This window comes from Rhinoderma darwinii, chromosome 5 (genome assembly GCF_050947455.1).
Source record: "Rhinoderma darwinii isolate aRhiDar2 chromosome 5, aRhiDar2.hap1, whole genome shotgun sequence".
In the NCBI taxonomy this organism is placed as follows: Eukaryota; Metazoa; Chordata; class Amphibia; order Anura; family Rhinodermatidae; genus Rhinoderma; species Rhinoderma darwinii.
Genome location: NC_134691.1, coordinates 10,645,924 through 10,671,631, shown reverse-complemented (window position 1 = coordinate 10,671,631; position 25,708 = coordinate 10,645,924). Strand labels below are relative to the sequence as shown.

General features: G+C 44.7%; 1 protein-coding gene and 1 long non-coding RNA gene across 2 annotated transcripts in view; both read left to right on the top strand.

Annotated features, from left to right (window-relative positions):
• Nucleotides 1-16,899, top strand: part of LOC142653109 (uncharacterized) — a 49,694-nt gene extending 32,795 nt beyond the window's left edge. Inside the window, exon 2 of the mRNA XM_075828815.1 lies at nt 16,786-16,899. Coding sequence (XP_075684930.1) covers nt 16,786-16,899 — 114 coding nt within the window. The remainder of the gene's footprint in view (nt 1-16,785) is intronic.
• Nucleotides 1-21,382, top strand: part of LOC142652306 (uncharacterized) — a 77,739-nt gene extending 56,357 nt beyond the window's left edge. Inside the window, exon 3 of the long non-coding RNA XR_012847794.1 lies at nt 21,137-21,382. This is a non-coding gene — a long non-coding RNA (uncharacterized LOC142652306). The remainder of the gene's footprint in view (nt 1-21,136) is intronic.
• The last annotated feature ends 4,326 nt before the right edge of the window (nt 21,383-25,708 follow it).

The following is a 25,708-nucleotide window of genomic DNA, read 5'->3' as shown; positions in this document are numbered from 1 at the left end:
TCATCAGTAAACAGCACGGTTTGAAAATTAGTCTTCATGTATTTCTGAGCCCACTGCAACTGTTTCTGCTGGTGAGCATTGTTTAGGGGTGGCCGAATAACAGCTTTATGCACACTTGCAAACCTCTGGAGGATCCTACACCTTGAGGTTTGCGGGACTCCAGAGGCACCAGCGGCTTCAAATACCTGTTGCTGCTTTGCAATGGCATTTTAGCAGCTGTTCTCCTAATCCTATTAATTTGTCTGGCAGAAACCTTCCTCATTATGCCTTTATCTGAATGAACTCGTCTGTGCTCTGAATCAGCCCCAAATCTTTTCACAGTACGATGATCACGCTTACGTTTTCTTGAAATATCCAATGTTTTCATACCTTGTCCAAGGTATTGCACCATTTCACGCTTTTCGGCAGCAGAGAGATCCTTTTTCTTTCCCATATTGCTTGAAACCTGTGGCCTGCTTAATAAAGTGGAACGTCCTTCTTAAGTAGTTTTCCTTTGATTGGGCACACCTGGCAAACTAATTATCACAGGTGTCTGAGATTAATTTCAATAATCCAAAGAGCCCTAAGACACAATACCATCCATGAGTTTCATTGAAAAACGAATAATTAAATGTTTATGACACTTAAATCCAATGTGCATAATAATTTTGAACACGGTGTATTATTCTTTTTTTTTATTGTTTATCGTATGGTTTTTTTTTGCAACTTTATTTTTAACCCTTTTCTTTTTCATTACATTTGATACTTGTATTAAGAAGTGAACCCCAGAAATTGTATTGTCTAGCTTCATTAGGTCTATTATACAACTACATCTACATATGTAATTAGTATTTTGTTCTGATTTTTTTTTTTGTAACTATAAGTGTATGTTCACACAGCCTATTTTCAGACGTAATTCGGGTGTTTTACGCCTGAAAAGACGGCTCCAATACGTCTGCAAACATCTGCCCATTGCTTGCAATGGGTCTTACGATGTTCTGTTCAGACGAGGTGTAATTTTACGCGTCACTGTCAAAAGATGGTACGTAAAAAGACGCCCGCGTCAAAGAAGTGCATGTCACTTCTTGGGACGTAATTGGAGGCGTTTTTCATTGACTCCATTGAAAACCAGCTCCAATTACGTCCGTAATGGACGCCGTGAAAAAAGCGTGCACTTGCAAAAACTTCTGAAATTTAGGAGCTGTTTTCGCCTGAAATCAGCTCCGTAATTTCAGACGTATTTTGTTAAGACGTGTGAACATACCCTTATCTTTATCAAAAAGGACATGTTATGGAGTAAGCTGGGTCCTCCAGAGTGAGCTAATGCCAATGATCTCTAGTGATCAGCTGTAATCTAAAGGAGAACCTGACATCAAGCGTTCAATTCCCCTGCAGTGCTACCACTGGGAAAATGATGCATTACACAGCTCACATTAAAATCATAGGCCTGCTGGGTCCTCCAGAGTGAGAGACACTCTTTATAGCTACTCTGGCTAATAGGTAAGTTCGGTACAGTGGTATGGGTTTTAGGAACCAGTTGCCTTTGTCTGCCTGGGCATGTTGGGAGTTGTAGTTTTTCAATAGCTGAAAAACCAGACCACTACTCTAGAGGACTACAAGTAGACTTTAGCAGTGCATTAAAACAATTGTCCATCCTACATCTATCAATATATTCTTCTGTATTTTGAAGAATACTAATAACCACTTGTTTACTACGTGGTGAGTCTAGATTGTGCATTTTGTCTTTTTTCACAAAAAAAAAAATAAATAATGTTAAATCTAAGGCTAGGTTCACACAGAGTTTTTTTGCAGGAGGAAAATCTGCCTCAAAATTCAGATTTTCACTGCGTTTTTCACCCGCGGCCATTGAGCACCGCGGGCATAAAACGTTGCGAAATACGCTGTCTCTGCCTCCCATTGATGTCAACGGGAGGTCAGAGGCGTAAACGGCCGAGGATAGGGCATGTTCCTTCTTTTTCCCGCGAGCCGGTTTTTCCGCTCGCGGGAAAAAAACGACTGCGCCTCCAATTGAAATCAATGGGAGGCATTTTCGTCCATTTTTTCCACGTCAAAAAACTTGTCAAAAAAATCCATGTGAACTCCCCCCTAAATAATTTCATAAATTTAAAGGAGATTCAGATATAGTTTTATCCTTTTCCCACTCATAATCTAATATCCAGCAGTTTGGGCTCCAATAAAAACTTGTTTACATGACATACACGGATCACAGGGATGGATTTTATAGCATTACAGTACAATATGAGCGCTTTATATGGAACAATAACAAGAGGGAAGAAATCCAAGCTGACTGCTATAATGCTAATGATGAAACATCCGCCACAAATGTCAAACATGATAGAAACCATAAAGCGAGTCTTCCAATTATATATACACTATATCCATGGGTTCATAGTAAAAAAGCTGCTTAGCTGAGTAGAAACTGAGCTTCAGACAGTATACATACAATATTACAGAAATGGCAAATTTGCGGATTTTTAAAGCACATTTTAAAATATTTATGAAAATAAATAAAACATTTGATTTCAAATCATTTTTAATATTGTGTTTGAAATATTTTATTCTTCCTTAGTAGTAGTAATAATTACTACTTTATATCATTTTTAGTAATTAATCTTATTAATATTTTAGATTATTATTTCATGAAAGAGGTGAAATCCACAGTGAAAATGCGCAAAATAAATTGACATGATGTGGATTTTAAAATCTCCACTTGCCCAGTACTGTAGTCCCTTACAGATTTGCAGGTAAAATTCTGCAGCAATTCCGGTATGTGTGGACTTGTACAGTATTGGAAAAACAGCGCCCCCACCTGTTCATGGGTTGCTTCAGGTACTTTATCTGAGTTTGATAGCAGTGAGTGGGTCTAAGCTGCAATACCACACACAACCTGTGGACAGACGTGGCACTGTTTTTGGAAGAAAGCAACCACATTTTTCTAATTCTGCACAATCTGTTTTCTCTGGCTGCACTATGATGAGAGTCATCATAGAAGAGAGTAAAGTGATGAGCATCCTCATCATGCTAATCACATGACAATGCCACTACAATATAAATCCGTAGCCCATCACTAATGGCAAAGATTTTTTTTTTTGGGGGGGGAACTGTGATCTCTTTGTTTAACCCCTTGTATTCCGCATTCAAAGATGATTGTGGCAAACAAGGGCTTGTACAAGAAGGGAGGATGCCCCCTTTCACTTCAAAGCAGGAAAGCCCTGTGATGTGATCTATGCCCATATCATATACTGTATGGGCAAACAGCCCAGGGTTCATTGAAGGACTCAAGGGCCGTCTGGCCATATTGCCTGCTGGTAGCGCATACAGTACTTATAATAGTACACAGGCCTTTTCTAACTATAGTATTATTTACACATATGTGCTATTACATTTTGCAAAAAAAAATTAATATTTTAAAAATAATTCAAGTTACCCATTTTGGGATTAAAAAAGGTAAATATAAAAAAAGCAATTTATAAAAAAATATATCAGTAAAAGAAAATCACAATAAATAAAATGTATATAGGACACATCAATACCGTATCAAACTATCAATATATTTGTTATCCCGATAACCACAACAACCTACGCATTTAATTTAAAATGTAATTTAAGAGACTCGTTGTACGGCATAAAGAAAAAATTGCAGTTTTTTTTTTCCAAAATAAAAATAAATACAAATGAAATAGTAATGAAGATTTGCTACAAAATTGCACCCAAAGAAAATAAAACTCCTCCCCCAAAATGCATGGCCTCATACAGTTAGGTTGATCTAAAAATAAAAAGTTATAACTTCCGGATGCAAAGAGGCAAATTAAAATAGATTTTTTTTTTCTTGTTCCATTTCCTAAGTGTAAAATTGATCAACTTTCTAAATAATGAATACCTATACAAGTACAGTGAAGGAAATAAGTATTTGATCCCTTGCTGATTTTGTAAGTTTGCCCACTGTCAAAGACATGAACAGTCTAGAATTTTTAGGCTAGGTTAATTTTACCAGTGAGAGATAGATTATATTTAAAAAAAACAACAGAAAATCACATAGTCAAAATTATATATATTTATTTGCATTTTGCACAGAGAAATAAGTATTTGATCCCTTTGGCAAACAAGACTTAATACTTGGTGGCAACACCCTTGTTAGCAAGCACAGCAGTCAGACATTTTTAGTAGTTGATGATGAGGTTTGCACACATGTTAGATGGAATTTTGGCCCACTCCTCTTTGCAGATCATCTGTAAATCATTAAGATTTCGAGGCTGTCGCTTGGCAACTCGGATCTTCAGCTCCCTCCATAAGTTTTCGATGGGATTAAAGTCTGGAGACTGGCTAGGCCACTCCATGACCTTAATGTGCTTCTTTTTGAGCCACTCCTTTGTTGCCTTGGCTGTATGTTTCAGGTCATTGTCGTGCTGGAAGACCTAGCCACGAGCCATTTTTAATGTCCTGGTGGAGGGAAGGAGGTTGTCACTCAGGATTTGACGGTACATGGCTCCATCCATTTTCCCATTACTGCGGTGAAGTAGTCCTGTGCCCTTAGCAGAGAAACACCCCCAAAACATAATGTTTCCACCTCCATGCTTGACAGTGGGGACGGTGTTCTTTGGGTCATAGGCAGCATTTCTCTTCCTCCAAACACGGCGAGTTGAGTTAATGCCAAAGAGCTCAATTTTAGTCTCATCTGACCACAGCACCTTCTCCCAATCACTCTCAGAATCATCCAGATGTTCATTTGCAAACTTCAGACGGGCCTGTACATGTGCCTTCTTGAGCAGGGGGACCTTGCGGGCACTGCAGGGTTTTAATCCATTACGGCGTAATGAGTTACCAATGGTTTTCTTGGTGACTGTGGTCCCAGCTGCCTTGAGATCATTAACAAGTTCCCCCCGTGTAGGTTTCGGCTGAGCTCTTACCTTCCTCAGGATCAAGGATACCCCACGAGGTGAGATTTTGCATGGAGCCCCAGATCGATGTCGATTGACAGTCATTTTGTATGTCTTCCATTTTCTTACTATTGCACCAACAGTTGTCTCCTTCTCACCCAGCGTCTTACTTATGGTTTTGTAGCCCATTCCAGCCTTGTGCAGGTCTATGATCTTGTCCCTGACATCTTTAGAAAGCTCTTTGGTCTTGCCCATGTTGTAGAGGTTAGAGTCAGACTGATTAATTGAGTCTGTGGACAGGAGTCTTTTATACAGGTGACCATGTAAGACAGCTGTCTTTAATGCAGGCACCAACTTGATATGGAGCGTGTAACTGGTCGGGAGGAGGCTGAACACTTAATGGTTGGTAGAGGATCAAATACTTATTTCTCTGTGCACAATGCAAATATATATAATTTTGACTATGTGAGTTTCTGTATTTTTTTTTATATAATCTATCTCTCACTGGTAAAATTAACCTAGCCTAAAAATTCTAGACTGTTCTTGTCTTTGACAGTGGGCAAACTTACAAAATCAGAAAGGGATCAAATACTTATTTTCTTCACTGTATAGACCATTGGCATACGCCAAGTAATTATACGTCCACACAAATCACAAACCAAAACTCAGTACCTATGAAAGATTGTGAGGACAACTAGTATATCCCAAAAATAAACGACACATAGCACAGGTTATGTACCATGACAGTATAAAACAAACTTTATTTTAATGCACATAACAGCATATTGGCCATCAAGAGAACAAAACAGTAATACACACAATTAAAAAGAAAAGTGTGGAGTCACAGCGTAAATAATCCAAATATTATGCTAACACAGTATGAACATCATGTGATGTGGTAAAGTACAGAAATCTACATCCAAGAAAGATGTATCATAGGCCAAATAGTAAGACAAGAAAAGAAGCCATAAATGTGTTATGCACCTAACCAAAAAGCACAAAATTGGGCACACCTGTATAGATACACTGTAATGTCGGGGTAGGGAGACAGACAGGTGAGCCCTAATCTACCCGCCACTCAGTCCCTGCCTACTTGCAACGACCCGCCCTAGGCGAAGGGGTACAACTGGGCGACGGTCCCTACACTCAATAGGTGCACGACAGACAAACAGACAAGGGTGCAAAGAAGACAGGGAAATGGGGAAGTTGCCCACGGGGACACCGTAAGCAACAAGCGAAGTGAACGAGCCGAGTCAAACCAGGAGATGAGCGAGGTACAAAAACGCAGAGCAGAAGAGTGGTCAGTAAAGCCAAGGTCAATCACAAGCAGAGGATCAGTAGTTCAAGAAGCTGCAGCAGGGCTAGGAAACCAGCAGAGAAGAATCACAAGCAAACGAGGAACAGGAAAGGCAGGTATAAATAGACAGAGGGTGGGAGCTAGCTCCGTCTGGCCAGGCTCTGATAGGCTCTCCCACTCCTAAGCCTGCCATCCTGGGTGGTGGAAGATGGAGTCAGTCTCACAGACATAGAAGCAGGTGCAGACTGATTACCTATGGGCGTCGACACAGAAGTTGTGTCCGGCAGATCCTTTACAGTACCCCCCCTTTTATAAGGGGCCACCGGACCCTTTCTAGGTGGACCTGGTTTATTGGGGAAACGAAGGTGGAACCTCCTGACCAATACCCCAGCGTGAACATCCCGGGCGGGTACCCAAGTCCTCTCCGCAGGCCCGTATCCCCTCCAATGGACCAGGTACTGGAGGGAGCCTTGGACCATCCTGCTGTCCATAATCTTGGCCACCTCGAATTCTACCCCCTCAGGGGTGAGAACAGGGACTGGAGGTTTCCTCGAGGGAGCCAAGGACGGGGAGCAGCGTTTAAGGAGGGAGGCATGAAACACATCGTGTACACGAAAAGACGGGGGCAACTCTAGTTGGAAGGAGACAGGGTTAAGGACTTCAATGACCTTGTACGTCCCTATAAACCGGGGAGCAAACTTCTTGGACGGGACTTTAAGGCGCAAATTTTTTGACGATAGCCACACCAGATCCCCGGCCACAAACAAGGGGTTAGCAGAACGTCTTCTATCTGCCTGAGTCTTTAGTATGCTCTGGGACGCCTCTAGGTTCTTCTGAACCTGGGCCCAGACTGTGCACAGTTCCCGATGAACGACATCTACCTCGGGATTGTTGGAACTACCAGGTGAAATGGAGGAGAACCGTGGATTAAACCCAAAATTACAGAAAAAGGGGGAGACCCCTGACGAGTTACTGACCCGGTTATTAAGGGAAAATTTGGCGAAGGGAATGAATGAGACCCAATCATATTGACAGTCAGAGATAAAACACCTTAAATATTGTTCTAGAGACTGATTAGTCCTCTCAGTTTGGCCATTAGTTTCAGGATGGAAGGCAGAGGAGAAGGACAGATCAATCTCCAACTTTTTACAGAAGGCTCTCCAAAACAATGAAACAAATTGTACCCCTCTATCAGAAACAATATTCACAGGGACCCCATGGAGACGCAGGATGTGTTTGACAAACAAGGTAGCTAACGTCTTAGCATTGGGTAGTTTCTTGAGGGGCACAAAGTGGCACATCTTACTGAAGCGGTCTACTACAACCCACACCACCGACTTGCCTTGAGATGGAGGCAAATCGGTGATGAAATCCATGGAGATATGGATCCAAGGTCTCTGGGGAACGGGCAAAGAACATAGTAAGCCCGCTGGTCGGGACCTGGGAGTCTTGGACCTAGCACAAACTTCACAAGTGGCGACGTAGGCCTTAACGTCTTTGAGCAACCCAGGCCACCAATAGTTTCTGGCAATGAGGTGCTTGGTACCCAGGATGCCTGGATGGCCAGATAGTGCAGAGTCATGATTTTCCCTAAGTACCCTTAGCCGGAATTGCAGGGGAACAAACAGCTTGTTCTCAGGAAGGTTCCCGGGAGCTGAACCTTGATCAGCCGCAATTTCAGAGACTAAATCAGAATCAATAGAGGAAATTATTATACCTGGAGGCAAAACACAAGCAGGATCTTCCTCCGAAGGAGGGCTGGCCATGAAGCTACGCGACAGTGCATCAGCCTTAATATTTTTAGACCCAGCCCTATAGGTGACCAAAAAGTTGAATCTGGTAAAAAATAACGCCCATCGAGCTTGTCTCGGGTTTAGCCTCCGGGCAGATTCTAAGAAAACCAGATTCTTGTGGTCAGTAAGGACCGTTACCTGGTGCCTAGCCCCCTCCAGGAAGTGGCGCCACTCTTCAAATGCCCATTTAATGGCTAAGAGTTCGCGGTTGCCAATATCATAGTTACTCTCAGTGGGCGAAAACTTCCTGGAGAAGAAGGCACAGTGGCGGAGATGGGTGAGGGACCTGGTACCCTGGGACAAGACAGCCCCCACTCCCACCTCGGACGCGTCAACCTCCACGATAAATGGCTCCATTTGGTAGGGCTGAAGCAGCACTGGGGCCGAGAATAAGCACCATATACCTAATCTACCCTGGTAGTGCCCCTCACCTCACCTCTTGAACCCCACCTCAAGTTGCCTGACCGGTTCTCAGGGGACCGGAAGACCTTTTTCTCCTTTTGGGAGAGTTGTAGGCTCTATTTTCGCTTAAAGCCCCACTCCTCAGGTTCTGAGAGCCAGCGGGTGGGTATAATTATGTAATGTCGGGGTAGGGAGACAGACAGGTGAGCCCTAATCTACCCGCCACTCAGTCCCTGCCTACTTGCAACGACCCGCCCTAGGCGACGGGGTACAACTGGGCGACGGTCCCTACACTCAATAGGTGCACGACAGACAAACAGACAAGGGTACAAAGAAGACAGGGAAATGGGGAAGTTGCCCACGGGGACACCGTGAGCAACAAGCGAAGTGAACGAGGAGATTTTGGTAGGCTTAGATACAGGGTCCCACAGACAGTATCACACATGGGCCCTGTATCTAAGCCTAACACATGTGTTACTAATCATTTTTTGTGTGTTTTCTTACAGGTTCGGTCGTTGGACTACGTCGGATTCCAGGACTTCTTCGATGACAGCTTTTTTTTTATTATCAATAAAATGGTTAATTAGGGTTGTGTGAGTTTTTTTTATTTCAATAAAATATTTTTTCTATGGCTTTGTGTTTTTTTTAAACTATATTACTACCGCCTTAGTAATGGCCACCAGCTGATTGACAGTATCCATTGCTAAGGCAGGGCTTAGTGTTAGCCGCTGCAAAGGCTAACACTAATCCCCTTTATTACCCCGGTACCCACCGCCACCAGGGGTGCTGGGAAGAGCCGGGTACGATCCTGTGCTCCAGGGATACAGACATTAACCCATGACTGTCCTAAGTAGAGTCATGTGTTATTAAACCTTTTAACTTTTATTCCCCCATTTCCCTGGCCCCCCAATAACGGCACTTGACAACCGAGGTTGGACATTAGCCGTTTATTTATTTACATTATTAAATGCAATTTAATCCGAAACATTCGGATAACTCCTTTAGGAATTCGACCGGAAAGTTCCTCCTCTAATTCACATGACCCAACATGGGTCAGAATGAGAAATAATAAACAACATTTTAATACTTTAACCGAGCAGGGGAAGTCCTTGAAGCCATTTTAAACCGGATTTCCTTTACGTTAACTGCAAACCACCACCAACTCTTTACCTCCAGCCGTAAACCAGCTCGGAGGCACCGCTCACCTCTGCAGATGGCTACAACCACCAGAAGACCACTTCAAAGGGATAACACAATATGAAGTCTTCAAATGATATACCTTTTTGGGGGACGCATACACCCGATGCGACCCCCCCACCATTTTGTACTGACCAACCTCAAGGACTCACCCCGCCACAGCGAAACAGGCCTTGACTACCTTAAGCCTGTGAGTTCCTCCATACCACAACTGCCCTCTCAATTCCTTCTGAAAAGGCCAAGCTCCACAGATCAATTCCAACCTCGGTCAAATGTACCCCATCACGATGCCAATAATTTCCAACCCCAGACTCCAGATCCTTGTGTCAAACACAAATGCCCCCGTTCTTTGCAACGAATCATGACACCGCCCGGTTCACCTTAATGCGGGCCTTATTAACCCTCTCCCCGACCTTGCCAAGCGCCAGAACTTCCTCGAAACTATGTCCGACCAAACAATCACCAAGGACGGATAAGACGCCCACAGACACAACAAATCGTGCTTTATATCCCGCACTAGCTCACGAACGGGGCGTACCCCTAGATCGTTCCCCCCAACATGCAACACCAAAACCTCCGGGACTCTATACAAACGAGAATATGTTTGAAACTCGGCCAGTACCCGGCTCCATCCATCAGAAACAGCATACAACTCATAACAAATGAGGGCAAACGTAAGTCCTAAACCTATTGGACTCCCAGCGGCCAATGCGACGCACACCTTCGTCATCCAACCCCCAATGCCCAGCTTCTGTAGCCGCTCCAATCCTGAACGAGTGAGACGAGTAACACCCGTCCCCCACACCAACCACAGCCAAACACTTTCTGAATACTGCATCAAATTGATACCTAGACAGAAATGCGCCATTCTCATGGCGGATCAATGGCGTCTCAGGCACCTCGCCACGTGGCTTGAATGCAACCATGCAAGCGACTGGACACATCGTCGACCCAGGGAGAGAAAACAGCACTAACTGCTTACCACGGCCCAACTGATCCGTCTTGGACCGCCGCACCAACAACTTGAGTCTATCCCCGTAAAGACCCACGTCCGCCTGTCGCAAACCCCCCCATTCGGAGTGCTCCAAAAAACGCGAGGGAAAACGCCAACCGAAACAAAACTACCTTATAAGGTGAATTACAAACCGCCCCCAGCGATACGCCCAGCGAACCAAGGAGGGCAAAAGACACAGGTCGCCTCTGATCTGCTTCCGCCCTGCCTCTACGCAAACCTTTCAACGCCTGCCTTACTAGAAAATGCTTGGATACATCCTGGAAACCGCGTAATTTGAAACCGAATGCCAAACCAGCAACGAAACGATTCACCTTAGCCAGAGAAAACCCCGCCTCCCATGCATCACCCAACCAGTACAACAATGCTACCAACCTGTCTTGTTCCGTACAGACGTTGCCCAATACTCTTACCCAATCCTCCCATTGCTGCCTAGCCAGCGACCGCTCAATTAACCTGTCCACGGGACCGAAACCAGCTCCCAGAGATGCTCCGGGCAAGCCAAGCCGAACGCATCCGCTCCCGGTGCCAATTGACGAAAGCGATCTCACTGAGCGAGAAAGAGCATCAGCAATTCAGTTGGACACCCCTGGCACATGCACCGCCACTACCCACGCGTTTAGCGACAAGCACACCAACACTAGGTGACGCAACAACTGAACCACAGGTGGAGACGATGCTGATATGTTGTTAATCGCTAATACCACCCCCATGTTATCGCAGTGGAAACAAACCTTTTTATCCCTGAGCCTGTCCCCCCAAATGTTCGCCGCAACCACGATGGGAAACAGCTCAAGCAGGGCCAGATTCCGCGTAAGCCCACTGACCACACAGCTGTCCGGCCAGTTCCCCGCGCACCATTGACCCCCCGCATACGCGCCAAAACCATCGGACCCCGCCGCGTCAGTAAACATCTCCAACTCGCTCATTTCTTGCACCGGGGACATCCACAACGATTTACCATTATATTTCCCGAGGAACTTATCCCATACCTGCAGATCTGCCCTGTGTTCCAGCCCGAGCCTCACAAAATGATGGGATGCCCTGATACCCGCCGTCGCTGCCGCCAAACGCCTACTAAAAATTCTACCCATTGGCATAATCCTACAGGCAAAATTCAACTTCCCCAGCAGCGACTGGAGTTCGTGCAAAGTGATCTTCTTCAGTCGGCAGGCCCCCCTCACTTCATGCCGCAAGGGTAATAATTTATCCTCCGGCGGCCTGCACTCCATGGCGACCGAATCAATTGCAATCCCTAAAAAACAGATGGTAGAGACCGGGCCCTCAGTTTTACCCGGCGCCAAAGGAATTCCAAAATCCCCCGCAACCTTCTGCAAGCAATACAATAGGTTACCACAAACAGGGGAACCGCTAGGGCCGACACACAAAAAGTCATCCAGATAATGTATCAATGAGTCCACCCCCGCTACACCTTTCGTCACCCATTCCACGAAGCTACTAAACGCCTCAAAGTATGCGCATGAAAGAGAACACCCCATTGGAAGACACCTATCGACATAAAACCCACCGTTCCAGAAGCAGCCCAACAGCCGTTGGCTCTCCGGATGTACCGGCAGCAACCGAAAAGCCGCCTCGATGTCTGTCTTCGCCAACAATGCCTCGGGTCCCGCCCCCCGCACTAATGCCACCGCTTTATCAAATGACGTGTAAACCACCGAGCATAAATCGTTATCTATCCCATCATTTACCGACGATCCCCTGGGAAAGGACAAATGGTGAATCAAACGGAATTTATGGGGCTCCCGCTTCGGCACAATTCCCAAGGGGGATACACCTAAATTTACAATAGGCGGCTCGACAAAAGGGCCGGCCATGCGCCCCAGCGAAACTTCTTTCAACAGCTTTTCCGAAACAACCGCCGAGTGCAAATAAGCCGACTTAAGGTTACGCCGTGTAACTGGAACCTCATACGGAAGAGGGGGAACAACAAAACCAAACGAAAACCCCTCAAAAATTAACTTGGCTGCAACCCTATCCGGATATTCAATTAGATACGGTGCCATTCTTTCCACCCTCACCGGCGACCGCCCCTTGGCCAACGGAGGAGGACTGAGGACCTGACCGCTTCCCTTTCCGCGTACATTTTGCAGCCCCATGAGAGGAGCTGTTACACTCCGAACAGACATGTTTAAATTTGCATGAGGCCCCGAACTTACACTGGCCCTCATTGAACTGCCAGCAGAACCCAAGTTTTGAACCGGAACCCTGTCCGGACTGACCCGACTGACCTCCTTGGCCAACGCTCCCGGGAAAGGACTGCTTCACCGGGGCTGTAACCCGTAACCACAGCGCAATATCTTTTTGATCCCACCGAATCGCCGGCCTTACCGCTTTCCGCTGGCGAAATTGCTCATCATACCGCAACCATGCCTGCCCCCCGTACATCCTATAGGCCTCCCCGATGGCATCGAAATAACAGAACAACGCCGAGCAATTTTCCGGCGCCTTTTCTCCGATCATGCTCGCCAAAATAGCAATAAGCCTATACCGCCGGCGTTCTTCTTCTTCTTTTTTACTCTCATCCCGCTTGCCTTTATCCAAGTTGAACTTTGCAAGCGGCAGAAGAGAAAATATTTCCACGTATTCATCCTTCCAAATCCGATCCCTCACCTCCTGCTTCAGGTAAGCCCCTAACGGACCTTCAAAACACACATAAACCTCGCCCCGAGCACGATCATCCAGCCTAATTCTATCCCCATCCTTCTGCGCCTCAGTTTGCACCGACACTGCTACCGCTTCTCTTGCCACCCCCGAAACATTACTACCCACGTACCGCGGCAATACATCACGCTGACCTTCCCATACCACCGCCGGGGACACCGCCGGAACTACAGGGGCCGCTGCCCTATCTAAGCGCCCGACTAACTCGCGCACACAACCCACCAAATCCGATAAGCCATCGCGCCCGACAACGCCACTATCGACAGCCGCAACCTCCGTGCTCGCTGCCCCACCCTCAAAACCCGACATGAAAATTGCTGGATACGGTAACGTAGGAGTTACACACTCACCGGGCTGCCCAGGTGCTGTATTCCCGCCAGCCGGAAAATCCTGACCGTGCTGCGTCTCATCCAGCTCTCCATTTTCTAGATCCTCTCTTGCTGCCGACTGGTGCTCACACCGACATCTCCGACATGGCGACCCCGATATGCTGACCGAGGGGCCGGCCACCTGCCGCCCGACCACAGGGATCCAAACCTCCGACCGGACTTTTTGCCTCGACGTCGTCGTTGATCTTGTCGTCCTCCCCGATGATCTCAAGGAAGCCTGCCCCCTGGCCGGCACATCACCATGCAGGGCGGCCGTGGACTGCACCCGGCATACTGCGGCTGAAGGCGGGGGTGTGATAGGGAGCCAGGCCTGCGACTCCCTGTTAGCCGCCGAACCCCGTCGCGGCTGGGGATTCCTGCCAGGACGCAGGCACTGGGAGGAGGTGCCCGTCCCAGCAACCTGGCCTGCAGCGTCCTTGGAAGGGATCCCCCTGCGACGCCGGGCCCGCGGGGCCATGTCTGGGCTCAGACGCTCTGGTGGACGGGACCGCCGGGAGCGGCGGGGTGACCGGGCTTGAGCCACCGCTCCCGACGACGCCTTCTGCTTTATCGAAGCAGGGGCCGCAGGGATTATCTCTCCCTCCGCTGCAATATTACTAATGCCTGCGAGGAGGGGGAAGGGAGCGCCTCTGTGCCGACTGCAGACACAGAGCGCGACGGGCCTGCCTGAGGGACCCGGGCTAGCGCTGCAACTGTCTCCTCAAGCCAGCCCGGATCGTGGAACACAGCTGCAGCCTGCAGTTGCTCGAGTAACGCTGCCGGGGAAGACATCTTGCTAAGGCAGAGAGAGGTAAGTGCGCAGCTCATTTCTGTACCTGCTCTTCCTCCCGCTGCTTCCGGCTCAATGCCGAAAACAGCGGGAAGAACAGATACCTCCCCCATGTCCCCTCCCCTCTCCGTCTCCTCCTTTCCCCCCACTCACTTCTCCTTTCCTATTGGCCCTTCTTCCTCCTATGGCAGTCATGGAGGCTTTTCTCAAGCCCTCCGCGCTGCTGTCCAGCCTCGTCTTTCTCTTCTCTAGACCACCAGTGATACAGACATTAGCCCATTCTCTGTCCTAGACTTAGGCCCTATGCACACAAACGTGCAATTCCCCCAAAAATCCACTAAAGAATTGCGGCCCCATTCATTCCTATGGGGCCATGTGCACGACCGTGGTTTTCACGGTCCATGCATGGCCCAGGAGCCTGGACCGCACAAAGAACGGACATGTCTTATTACGGCCGTGTCCAGGCTCGTAGGAAATAATGGACGCGGCCATGGGCACGGCCCGTGATTTGCGGGCGGCTCGCGGGTGACACTCCGCTGCAGCCGACCCGAAAATCACGGCCGTGCACATGGCTACGGTCGTGTGCATGAGGCCTAACAAGGATGCTGACATTAACATGTTTGCTGCTCTAGGCCATCAGCTATGTAGACTTTAACCACCTTGTCTGGCCTAGACCACCAGGGATGTTATTTACTCATTCACTGTCCTAGACCACCAGGGATGTAGAAAACCACCCCTCACCTGCCCTAGACAACCAGGGATATAGACAATCACCCTTCACCTGCCCTAGACCACCAAGGGTGTTGACATATTATATGCCCCAGACCACCAGGGATGCAGATATTAATCAGACATTAGGAATTTTACCGTAAACCTCTTAACTACCCTGGACTATCAGGGGTGTGGGTTTTGACCCCTCCACTTCTTTAGACCGCAAAGAAACACTATAAAACTATCTAGGTGCTATTTGAAACAACCTAAAAACTATGTGGTACTATATATCTGGCTGCTGTATGGCAATATGTATTTTATGCTTTTTCAGATGACCTGGCTTAGGGGGATCTTTGCCCAGGTTCTTAACTGCCCCGCTCAGTAGCTACAATGGCTACATTGCTAACAAACCTAACACTGCTGTATTGACGTGTTCAGCTCTATATCTTTAAAACTTTTGCATATTGCATAATGTTATACACCGAGGTCAAGCGCTGTACTTCACAAGTGCTGGTTAGATGTTAGGAGCAGTCAGATGCTTATAGCTAGATCAATCACATTCTTACTGACCGCAACTGATAAAATGTTTTAGTGCCACAAATGCTCTAATGTCATTGACTGATACGTTAGAGTCCAACTTCAATGCCAGCGAGCCGGGGTTGATATGCTGGCAGGCGCACCTCCTGAGGGAGAATTTGTTGGACAGTTAAGGGCATCCATCAGGCAGTTTTTGGCAGGATGTCTGAACTCTTTTGTACGTAGATTACCTTTGTTGCAGTATCCTAAATGCCTTTGTGCATCATTTTTGCTGAGCGACTTTTTACTTTTAGACAAGCACTCGAGATATCAAAACAGAATTAATTGAAAATGGGAATAATCTAAATCAGCTCATTATAGACAGAATATAAAAAAAAACAACAATATATAATTCCAGAAGAGCAATTCAAAAATATTGCTAAAAGGTCTTTATAGGATAGTGGCCATCCATTGAGTTGCCTGTAGCTGGGTTTTATTGGGGAGAGTGGAAATATGGAATTACTTTTCTTTCTGCATTTCTGCTATATGAAAAAAATCATATGACAAGCTTACGTATATGTACCCCAAAATGGTGCCATGAAATACCTGCAACTCATTCATCATAAATGCTAAAAAAAAGCTAAAAATTATGAAAAAATTGAGTCTTCTAATCTCAGGGCACAAACCTGCCGCATACTGTACGAGAAATAATCAACTGTTCCTTAAAATATCACCCTCATAAGTTGCCACTACAAACTCACAACCATGTGTAAATCATACAGCCATGGTAATGTGTTACCCATGATGACGTCACATCCATCTGATATGTAATAGTCACATGACCCCATTGTACAATGGCTCTATTGCTGCGAGCACGGTGTCATTTGATCAGTGGACGTGGCGTTTCAAATGGATGACACGCCACTGAGGTTGCTTTAGCTTACATATGGCCATGTATTTGCTGTGGACAGGTGCAAATTTTTAATTAATGCTTATGGATAAGATGGAAAAACCATTTGGACTGTGTGTGAGAGTTGTTGGTAATGCTGATGGCGCCGGGGGTCGGTGAACATCGCCCTTCAGTGCAACGAGAAACAAATTAATGATTGTCCATCCAACAACTATCATGCTGAACTTCAGGGTCCAAAGGTGGAGGGAGCAAGTTCTAGAACTCTGCCATTGGCAGCAAGAGAGGTTGACCCACCCCTGGAATTGAGAGTCCTTATTTTATGTGCCTATGGTTGTTATTTGTAACCTGTAACCTGTAACATAACAGTCTTCCCACATATCCCTGGAAATCCTTAAATAATTTTTTTTAACATACTATGTGTCATGGAGCCCGAAAGATTATCACATGGTCTACAGAGGATGATGTGAACCCACTTTGTCACCAAGGGATTTGATGTTGGGCTAAACCAGGGAGCAGAGTCTAAGAGGCCCTCAGGTATTCACCCTTTAATCCCTATACAGGGATCTGGACTTCGTTGCTGAGGAATCCCAGGTTGCTGCCTTCAGAGTAGTCTCTCTTGATGAGAACCAACGTAAACAGGCGTAGTACTAAATCGGCAGACAGTATGTAGGGTCAGGTATAGCAAAGATCAGGGCAGGTGGCAAACGGCACACACGGTTGGTCAAACAAAACATCAGGGCAGGACTGGAGGAGGGTTAACGCGTGCACACACTACGAAGTGCAGGAGGAGAGCAGTGGCGATGGAGAGTGAGACCAGCCCAGAGAGATGGAGGGATGCGGTGGCGGCCAGGAGCCAGAGGATGCCTTGGGGAGGTGTATCCGCGGTTGCTGACCATCGGCACGCTGCACTCACTGCCAGCCGTGACCGTGTGACACTGAAGGCTTGTCGGCGTCTCTCTCCCAGGAGACACCAACACATGCGGCTGCACTCTAGGGTACGTGCGCGCGCTTATCCCCGGCCTTAAAGGGCCAGCGCGCGCACCAAGAATGTGTTCCCTAACCTATACCCTTACATTCTGCAGTATATAAAGGTCTCTGCCCTTCCACTCCTTACCTGAGCATTGTTGTTGTATTCCCATGTTAGTTTTATCAAATGGCCCCTTAGCTTTATCCTGCTCCCAGTGTTCCCGTATCCTACTTCCTTTATCCTGTATCCCATAACTGTGTTTGTTCCTGAGCTTTATCTAGTGTTGGAGACTTGTTGTTCCATGTCATCTGCCATGTACAGTGTCATATGCCACATCTAGTGTCATCTGCCACGTCCGTTGTCATCCACCACGCCAAGCATCATCTGTGCTAAGTGTCTGCTATACCACGTGCCTACTTCTCCTGATAGATCATCTTCCCAGGTACTCTTACCCCAGAGACTGCTATTGACTGTTGTTTGGCCAGTTACTACTCCGCTATGGCGGAGGTGCTTAGTGGGTCCACATACCCCACAGGCGTGACAAAACTATGCCACTAGGCAACCAGCCGTCAACACCACTCAACACCTGGGATCAGTACTATTTAGTTTAGCTCTGCTAAGCTTTGTTTAGAGTTTTGTGACTTTGTTTGGATCCTAAAACAGGCAAAAAAGGAAGACCAGTGCTAAAATACCCACAAGTGTTAATTTCAGAATCCGAAGAAATTGTCTAGCAGTTGAACCTTATTTTTCTGGTCCTCAGCAGCAATGATACGTCATGTCTCTGTGCCAGGTACGCCATTGGTTTCATGTTAATTGAAAAAGTCAAATAGTTCTACTATGTTAGTCCTACTTCACATCACATTATTACACTACAGTTGATGTACTGTATACGCCAGAAAAAGCTCTGATGCATAAGTTAGTCTGTAACGGATGCCCTAAAACATAGACTATATTGTTATCTGTTATACTGATATGCAATTAACTGAGAGTTATTGACATATACTTTAAACATATATTATCATATTCTACGGGTGACGAATGGCATTAATAGGCATTTGCTTTACTTATCCATTACCCATAGACTATAAAGGCATCCATTTAACGTATACTTCATGAAAAACTATTAAAAAGCCCATGACTTATATGTTAAACGGACACCTGTGACGTATATCATACAGTACAAGAAACAGGTCTTCTCCTGAAACATGAAATAAATGTGAAGGTGCTGATCTGCTGTGACTTTTGTGCAACATATTCAATGGCATTCATTGTATACCATGCAGTGGCATACGTCACCTATTGGCTCCCACGTAAAAAAAAATAAAAAAATGTACGGGATGGAATAGCGTAGTCTATTACGCTATATCATACCTAAAAAAATAAAAGGTCTACTGACGTATATAAGTCCAACGGAGGACAAAGGGATACTCTTTTGGTCTCCGTTGAGGCCTACATACACATTTAGCAGGCATATGGACAGGACTTGTCACTATGGGACAACCTCTTTAACTGTCATTAAGAAAGTGATATTTAGAAGTCACACAAGGATCATGTTCCTTCGGGAAGGCTGGATTTGATTCTATGATCTAGCAACCGTTCAAGCTTCGCCCTTTATATACATTTGACATTTCACCAGATTATTGAATGCTAAGTTATGTGATTTATTTCTGGACAAGATGTGCACTTTTTCTCATGTCCACAAATGCTATGGCAACCCGGGGGAACAGCCAGAGAAATTTCAAATCAAAGCAACATGCTGCTGAGAGAGGAGCCTTGTGTAGGTGGAGAGGTCGTGTCACTCCGGTAGTAGACAGGTAATAAGCTCACGAAAATCATTTTGTCTTGTACAATGTTTAATTCTGTGGTTTATGGAATAGTTTCTTAAACACAGCCTAAATCTTTTAGGTTCACATCACGTTTTGGCCCTATGTTTAGCGTGTAATTTGGGAAAATTCTCTACGTACTTGCTAAATATGTCCATATGGCTTCATTATCCTAATGGAGTCCAAAAATGTGTCCTTTTAGCCACAGTCAGGCTAGTATACGTCGGTATACCTTTTTTTCTGGAGGATGGAATAACGCTATTCCATCATAAAAGGGATCCTGCAAAAAAAACAACGTATACCGCGCTGTATATGTTTCTTTCATCGTAGCCTATGTGTGATGGATGCCACTAATGTATGCTTTGGGGAGCTGTCCAGGGCCGAAATCCCCGGTAAGAGCATCAGGTGGCGCTCGGCCCAGGCATTTCAGCCCCAGGGAAACCCCTGACGTCTCTATTCATGTATGCTTTCAACTACGGAGTCCTCAACCAGAGCATTGGTAGCGCTCTGGTTGAGCACCCCGGGACTGGAGCAGCCCCTGACATCACTGTTCATATATGGACTGACGTCAAAGGCTTTTCTAAGACAGGAGTCCCCAGCCAGAGCGCTTGCAATGCTCTGGCCGGGGACTTCATAGTTGAAAGCCCCTTACATCACTGTGCATATATGGACAGTGTTGTTAGGGGTTTTCCTGGTCTCAGCGGGATACGTCGGTGCCTTCCGTCAGAGGTATACGTTGGGACTCCTCCTCGCATGAGGATATTTTTCAATGGGATGCAAAAATACACAGGGCATGTGCAAGTTATGCAATCATTTTTGCTGTCTAGCTTTTGCTAGACCATTAATGCTGTTGGGTAGTGACTTAAAGAGGCTCTGTCACCAGATTTTGCAACCCCTATCTGCTATTGCAGCAGATAGGCGCTGCAATGTAGATTACAGTAACGTTTTTATTTTTAAAAAACGAGCATTTTTGGCCAAGTTATGACCATTTTTGTAGTTACTTACCTGCAAACGCCGATGCTGCTGCAGAATCATCTGTAGCCTCTGGTGCCGGTGTCCTCGCTCGTCTGACACGATGCAGGACCTGTGAGTGACGTCACAGCGTGACCTCTCGAAAACACGCTGTGTCTGCACTGCCAGAAGCTGGGCGTTCTGAAGAGAAGTGGATGATACTTCTCATCAGAGCGCCCAGCTAGTAAAAGTATTAAAAACGCCCCGATGTACGCACCTAATACACGCCCACTTGGACTTTTACTTTTAAACACACCCACTTGGACTTTTGCAAGCCTCATTTGCATAACTACAAAAATGGTCATAACTTGGCCAAAAATGCTCGTTTTTTAAAAATAAAAACGTTACTGTAATCTACATTGCAGCGCCTATCTGCTGCAATAGCAGATAGGGGTTGCAAAATCTGGTGACAGAGCCTCTTTAAGTTGGTTGGTAGCATGAACTTATTCCAGACTGTTCACAGAGAACAAGAGAGTTCAAATACATCTTTCCTTTCTACTATTAGTCATGTTGAATGATAAAATCCTGCTTTGTCGTGTTTAACTTCCCAAGGGAACACTTTGTCTGTGCTTTTCACAAAAGGTAGGTCCTAAGGTCCCTGTTGATGTATAGTCATGTCAATTAGAAAATCCTTCAAATAGCTGAACTCCATACATCTTTTTATCCTCCTTTTATATATTGGCAAAAGGCATAAAGAATGTAAGACTTCAAGAGTCATATTTTAGTAGGCTAAGGAAAAAGTTGACCAAACTTTGAAACTAACTTTTGTTTTCATTTTAGTTTCCTTGGACATTCCTTTGAGAAACTTCGAGGTAAAACAGTTCATAGACTCGAATGTGACATCCACCCATGGATATTTCTGTATTTTTTTTCTTGTATTGATGTTGATTGGTTTGTTTTTGGACTTACAAAAAAATGTATGATCACTTTGTAATGGTTACTCCATTGAATGTTCATCTCCCTGTACAAACAATAAATATGTGACCCGTACACATGAATAGATGAATGAACAAGCGAGATCAACGTAGGTAGACAAATTTGTTGGAAATGGGAATTTTTGTTATCTTCCTTAGCTATATGCTAGATCATTTAGAATAAACACATTTTGGATTTATATTACTAGGTCTTGTTCTCAGTTATGTTTTATTTTAATTTTACTTATGTTTTTTACTGACCAATGGGCCATTGAAATAGATATCATTTAACTTCTCATCTTCTTCTTTTACTGTTCTGGGTCTTTGAAGAATACTTATTTGAACTATGTATTTTGTACTTTATTAGGTAAAAATGTGTCACTTTTCCTGCTTCAAGAGCTAAGGATACACTCTGTCTAAATATTTTTTATAAGAGATGAAAGGGGACTTGATTTACCAGCATCCAGACCAGATGTGTCCCTATACCCAGCAAATGTACCCTAAATCCTCTATTTCCCAACATGGGTCCCCATAAGAACAGGTTTCCAAAAGGCATATGGCTGTTAGCTCCCATCTCAGCCATGGAAATTTGAATGTTGGATCCTTACTGGAGACCACTGGAACAAGATTTTGACACCACCTACTCAACATTTCGGTCTGTACTTCCCCTCATCTTACCATGCGCCCTGCAAGGGAATTCCATAACGTGTCTTCAAGATTTCTCAATCCGCATTGGCTCAGAAGCATAAAAAAAACACAGGTCTCAAGCTCCCAGTATCGATTGATGGTTTGGATTTGGCATGGTCATGTGACACAGCTCAGCATTCGATTAAGGTAGGTCCTGTGCTGGACTAGGACATGCCTGCCTCTGCGAGAAACTAAAGGATTGCTGTATGTCTCTGTAGGGTGCCTACAATCTCAGTTTCTCATCCTAGGGACATATTAGAAATGTAGAAGCTATATGCACAAATCAAAATTAACCCACAATCATCTGTACTTATGATATTCTCACTAGACATAAAAATAATAACTTTTATCTGGCTTTGGTTTACTATATTCCTACCACCAGCTCATGTCAAACTCCAAGGTTATATTCTTCATTAGGATTATATAGGTATGTTATATAGGTCTAAAGTCATACCAACAGCAAGTAAGAGAACAGAAGAAACTAAAGTAGGTTGGGGTCAATTGGATCATTGGGTTTAAAACCTATAGGAATGGTAGGTGCTACGTTTCTCACTAGAGAAGTGGTCCTTTGTGCCACAAACAGTTTGATGCAGGCTAAACTGATTTTATTCTAAGGAATCTCCCTTTCCTTCACCCTCAAGGAGGTATGGACTTTGCCAGTTGGATTCCCAACTTGCGGCCCCCAGAGAAGTCACTGATTGGTGGCAGGGGTGTTGGGGGAATAGCTGAAGCGGAGTCATGTACAGAGCCAAGGGTCATTACTAGGAGAGCAGTCAGATGTAGGACATATTAAGTTCACAAACCACAGGTCACACCAGGAGTAGAACTACAGAATTAAAGGTACCAAACAACAAATTCAAAGGAGCAAGTCATGTCTCCTTGTTACCATGGCAAACTGATTGGTTGGAGCCAGGAGTGACGTGGCTGACAGTGGGAATACTACACTGGAACGGGGCAAAGTGAGTGATTTATTGATACACACAGTTTTCTAGAAACTGAACCATAGGTTAGAAGCAGGGCCGGCCTTAGGGGTGTGCATCCTGTGCAAGTGCACAGGGCACTGCACACTACCAGCATGTAGGGGGCGCCACTAGGCTCTGTCTCTCCTCTGTCCTCTACTCGTAGTTACGAACACGGAGTAAACAAGAGCCGAGACAGAACAGAGGAGGAAGCTCTGCCCACAACCCGTCCTACAAGAAATCTGTGAGCCTGTCAGCAAGGAGAGATGGTAAGTGCCTACATGTGTATATATTTCTGTATATATGTCTCTGTGTGTGTCTATATGTTCCAGTATGTGTATTTGTGTGTGTGTATATGTCTCTGTGTTTGTATGTGTATATATGTTACAGTGTGTGTGTGTGTGTGTGTGTATATATGTGTGTGTATATATGTCTCTGTGTGTATATGTGTATATGTTCCAGTATGTGTGTATTATGTGTGTGTATTTAAGTCTTTGTGTGTGTATGTGTGTGTGTATATAAGTCTCTGTGTTTGTATGTGTATATGTTCTAGTATGTGTGCCTGTGTGTCTATATATGTGTCTGCAAGTGTATATATGTCTCTGTGTGTGTATGTACGTCTCTGTGTTTGTATGTATGTACAGTATATATTTTCCAGTATGTGCATGTCTATATATGTAGTTAATTTTTGATTTGTGGAGGGCAGCAATAGAGAGTCCGGCACAGGGCGCCATCCAACCTAAGGCCGGCCCTGGTTAGAAGAAATCTATGTATCTGATCCTCAATCTGTAGATGAACTTTGCAATTCAAAATTAGGCCCCAACTGAACGGAGCCAGTTATAATCTGGATGGAAAATCAAACATTTGAAATGTATAATTGGTGTCAGCCGAGCAAAGTAATTTATACAAAGTATCATTCCGCTACCTAGTAATTTCTGGTCGTCCCTGTGAAATCATTAGGTAGATGTAGATGCCTTTCTGCATTATTTTAGTAGAAGTCAGACCTGGCAGAGTTTATAAATTTACAGCCATCAATCTACAAACCAATTTAAGCTCTAACCTCATTAACAGCAATAGCTTCCACCTGGTAAGTGACAAAATCATAATAAATTATACTAATAGAAATCATGGAAATCAGCGCTCACAGGTTACATATTTTCTTGGGGGTTTTGATACAGTAGAGTGAGAGGTCTGCAGAAATTTCACCAAAAACAGAAAACTCAAGGCTACACATTCATTTACAAGTTACTGTCGTTTCGCCTGTTAATGATCAAACACAGTTGAGCTGTTTTCTTGTTTTTTTAAAGGACCCGTGCTGCGGTTGTTCCTCCTGGAAGTATATAAATATGACAACTGGGTTTTACCATTCAAAGGGGCTTGTCCCTACATATTCTAACACTGTCCAATCAGTGATGACAATGTCATAGTGTGTAGGAGCACAACCTATTGACAAGGTAAGTGGTAATGCCCAATTTATTTATACATTCTCAGGAGGAATAACAGAGGAATGGAACAACTCAGAGTTCTAAGAAAAGATGCTTCAGAATCGTTATTTCATGTGGAAACAAGTATTTTCTAAAACAGACATGTCAGGAGAGGGGACGAGTACTTTTTAAGTACATGTGGATTTGACGGCTAAAACGTTTAATGTTCCTAGCGTGTTTTTTTTTTTCCGTGTTACATTATACATTATTTTTATACCATATTTTATACTAGTGTTTTTCCTTTTTAGTGTTTTTTGAAAAAATGTTCCAATCATTAAAAGTTTTAATGTCGTTTTCCCTTAACCTTGTGGTCATTTTGATATAGAAGTTGTATAGTTTCAGGTCGGCAGGGCAAGGCTAGAGCTATGGGTTTGGGTATTGTTCTTTGTTTTGTTTTATTTTTTGTTTTGTTTGTTTTTAAATTTTTTTCTTTTTTAAGGCTAGCTTATCAACCCCAGTTACAGTGGGAAATACAGTTTCTCCACCCACTCTACAGATCTGGAGCTGTAAAGACCCAGCAGGTCTAACCCCTACCCAGCAATCAGTGATTGCATTATTTGTCACATGGCCACCAGGACCAATATAGTAAGTGGCACGGCTGCTTACTATATTATGTGCACATAACCTCTAAAATAAACAGCTGTATGCTGGATTGTTTAGAAATGGGTCAGGTGTCTGGCAATCAGAGACTGCCAGGCACCCTCAAGAGAAAGAAGAAATAGTATTTTACCATTTTTGCCTTAACAATGGTTACATAAGAGCACGGTGTATACAATAGGGACAATGGCACTGCTGCTGCCTCAATTGGTCTCATCGATTATGTGATTGCTGGAAGACTGGTCACTGGTTCTAACTGGACTCAGCCCAGCCCTGATTGTCGCAATTGTCACTTCTCAGGGCTGTTTTGCCCTATATCTGGGGATATGTCATATAAAAATAGTAAAAGTTAAAGTAAAAAAATAAATACAAATAAAGTAAAAACATTTTTTAATAAATAAATAAATTAGGTGGTCTGCAAGCGGTTAAATCCTTTACATAATTCTCCCTGGAAGCTATAATGTAGAGATTTGCACAATTTTGTAAATACTTTCCCCAGTGTTTGAACCTCCTGTTATGGAGATACATTTCCCACCTATGGCCAGCAAATAGGATGCATTGGCAAATCGATTCTCTAAGTTTTGGATTTGCTTTTGGCAAATTTCTGGGTATAATAGGTGGATCGATTTTCCCATTGTATTATATGGAACAACAAGTCAGCAAATTAGGTGAATCAGCAAAAGTGATGGATCACTTCACCCATCCCTAATT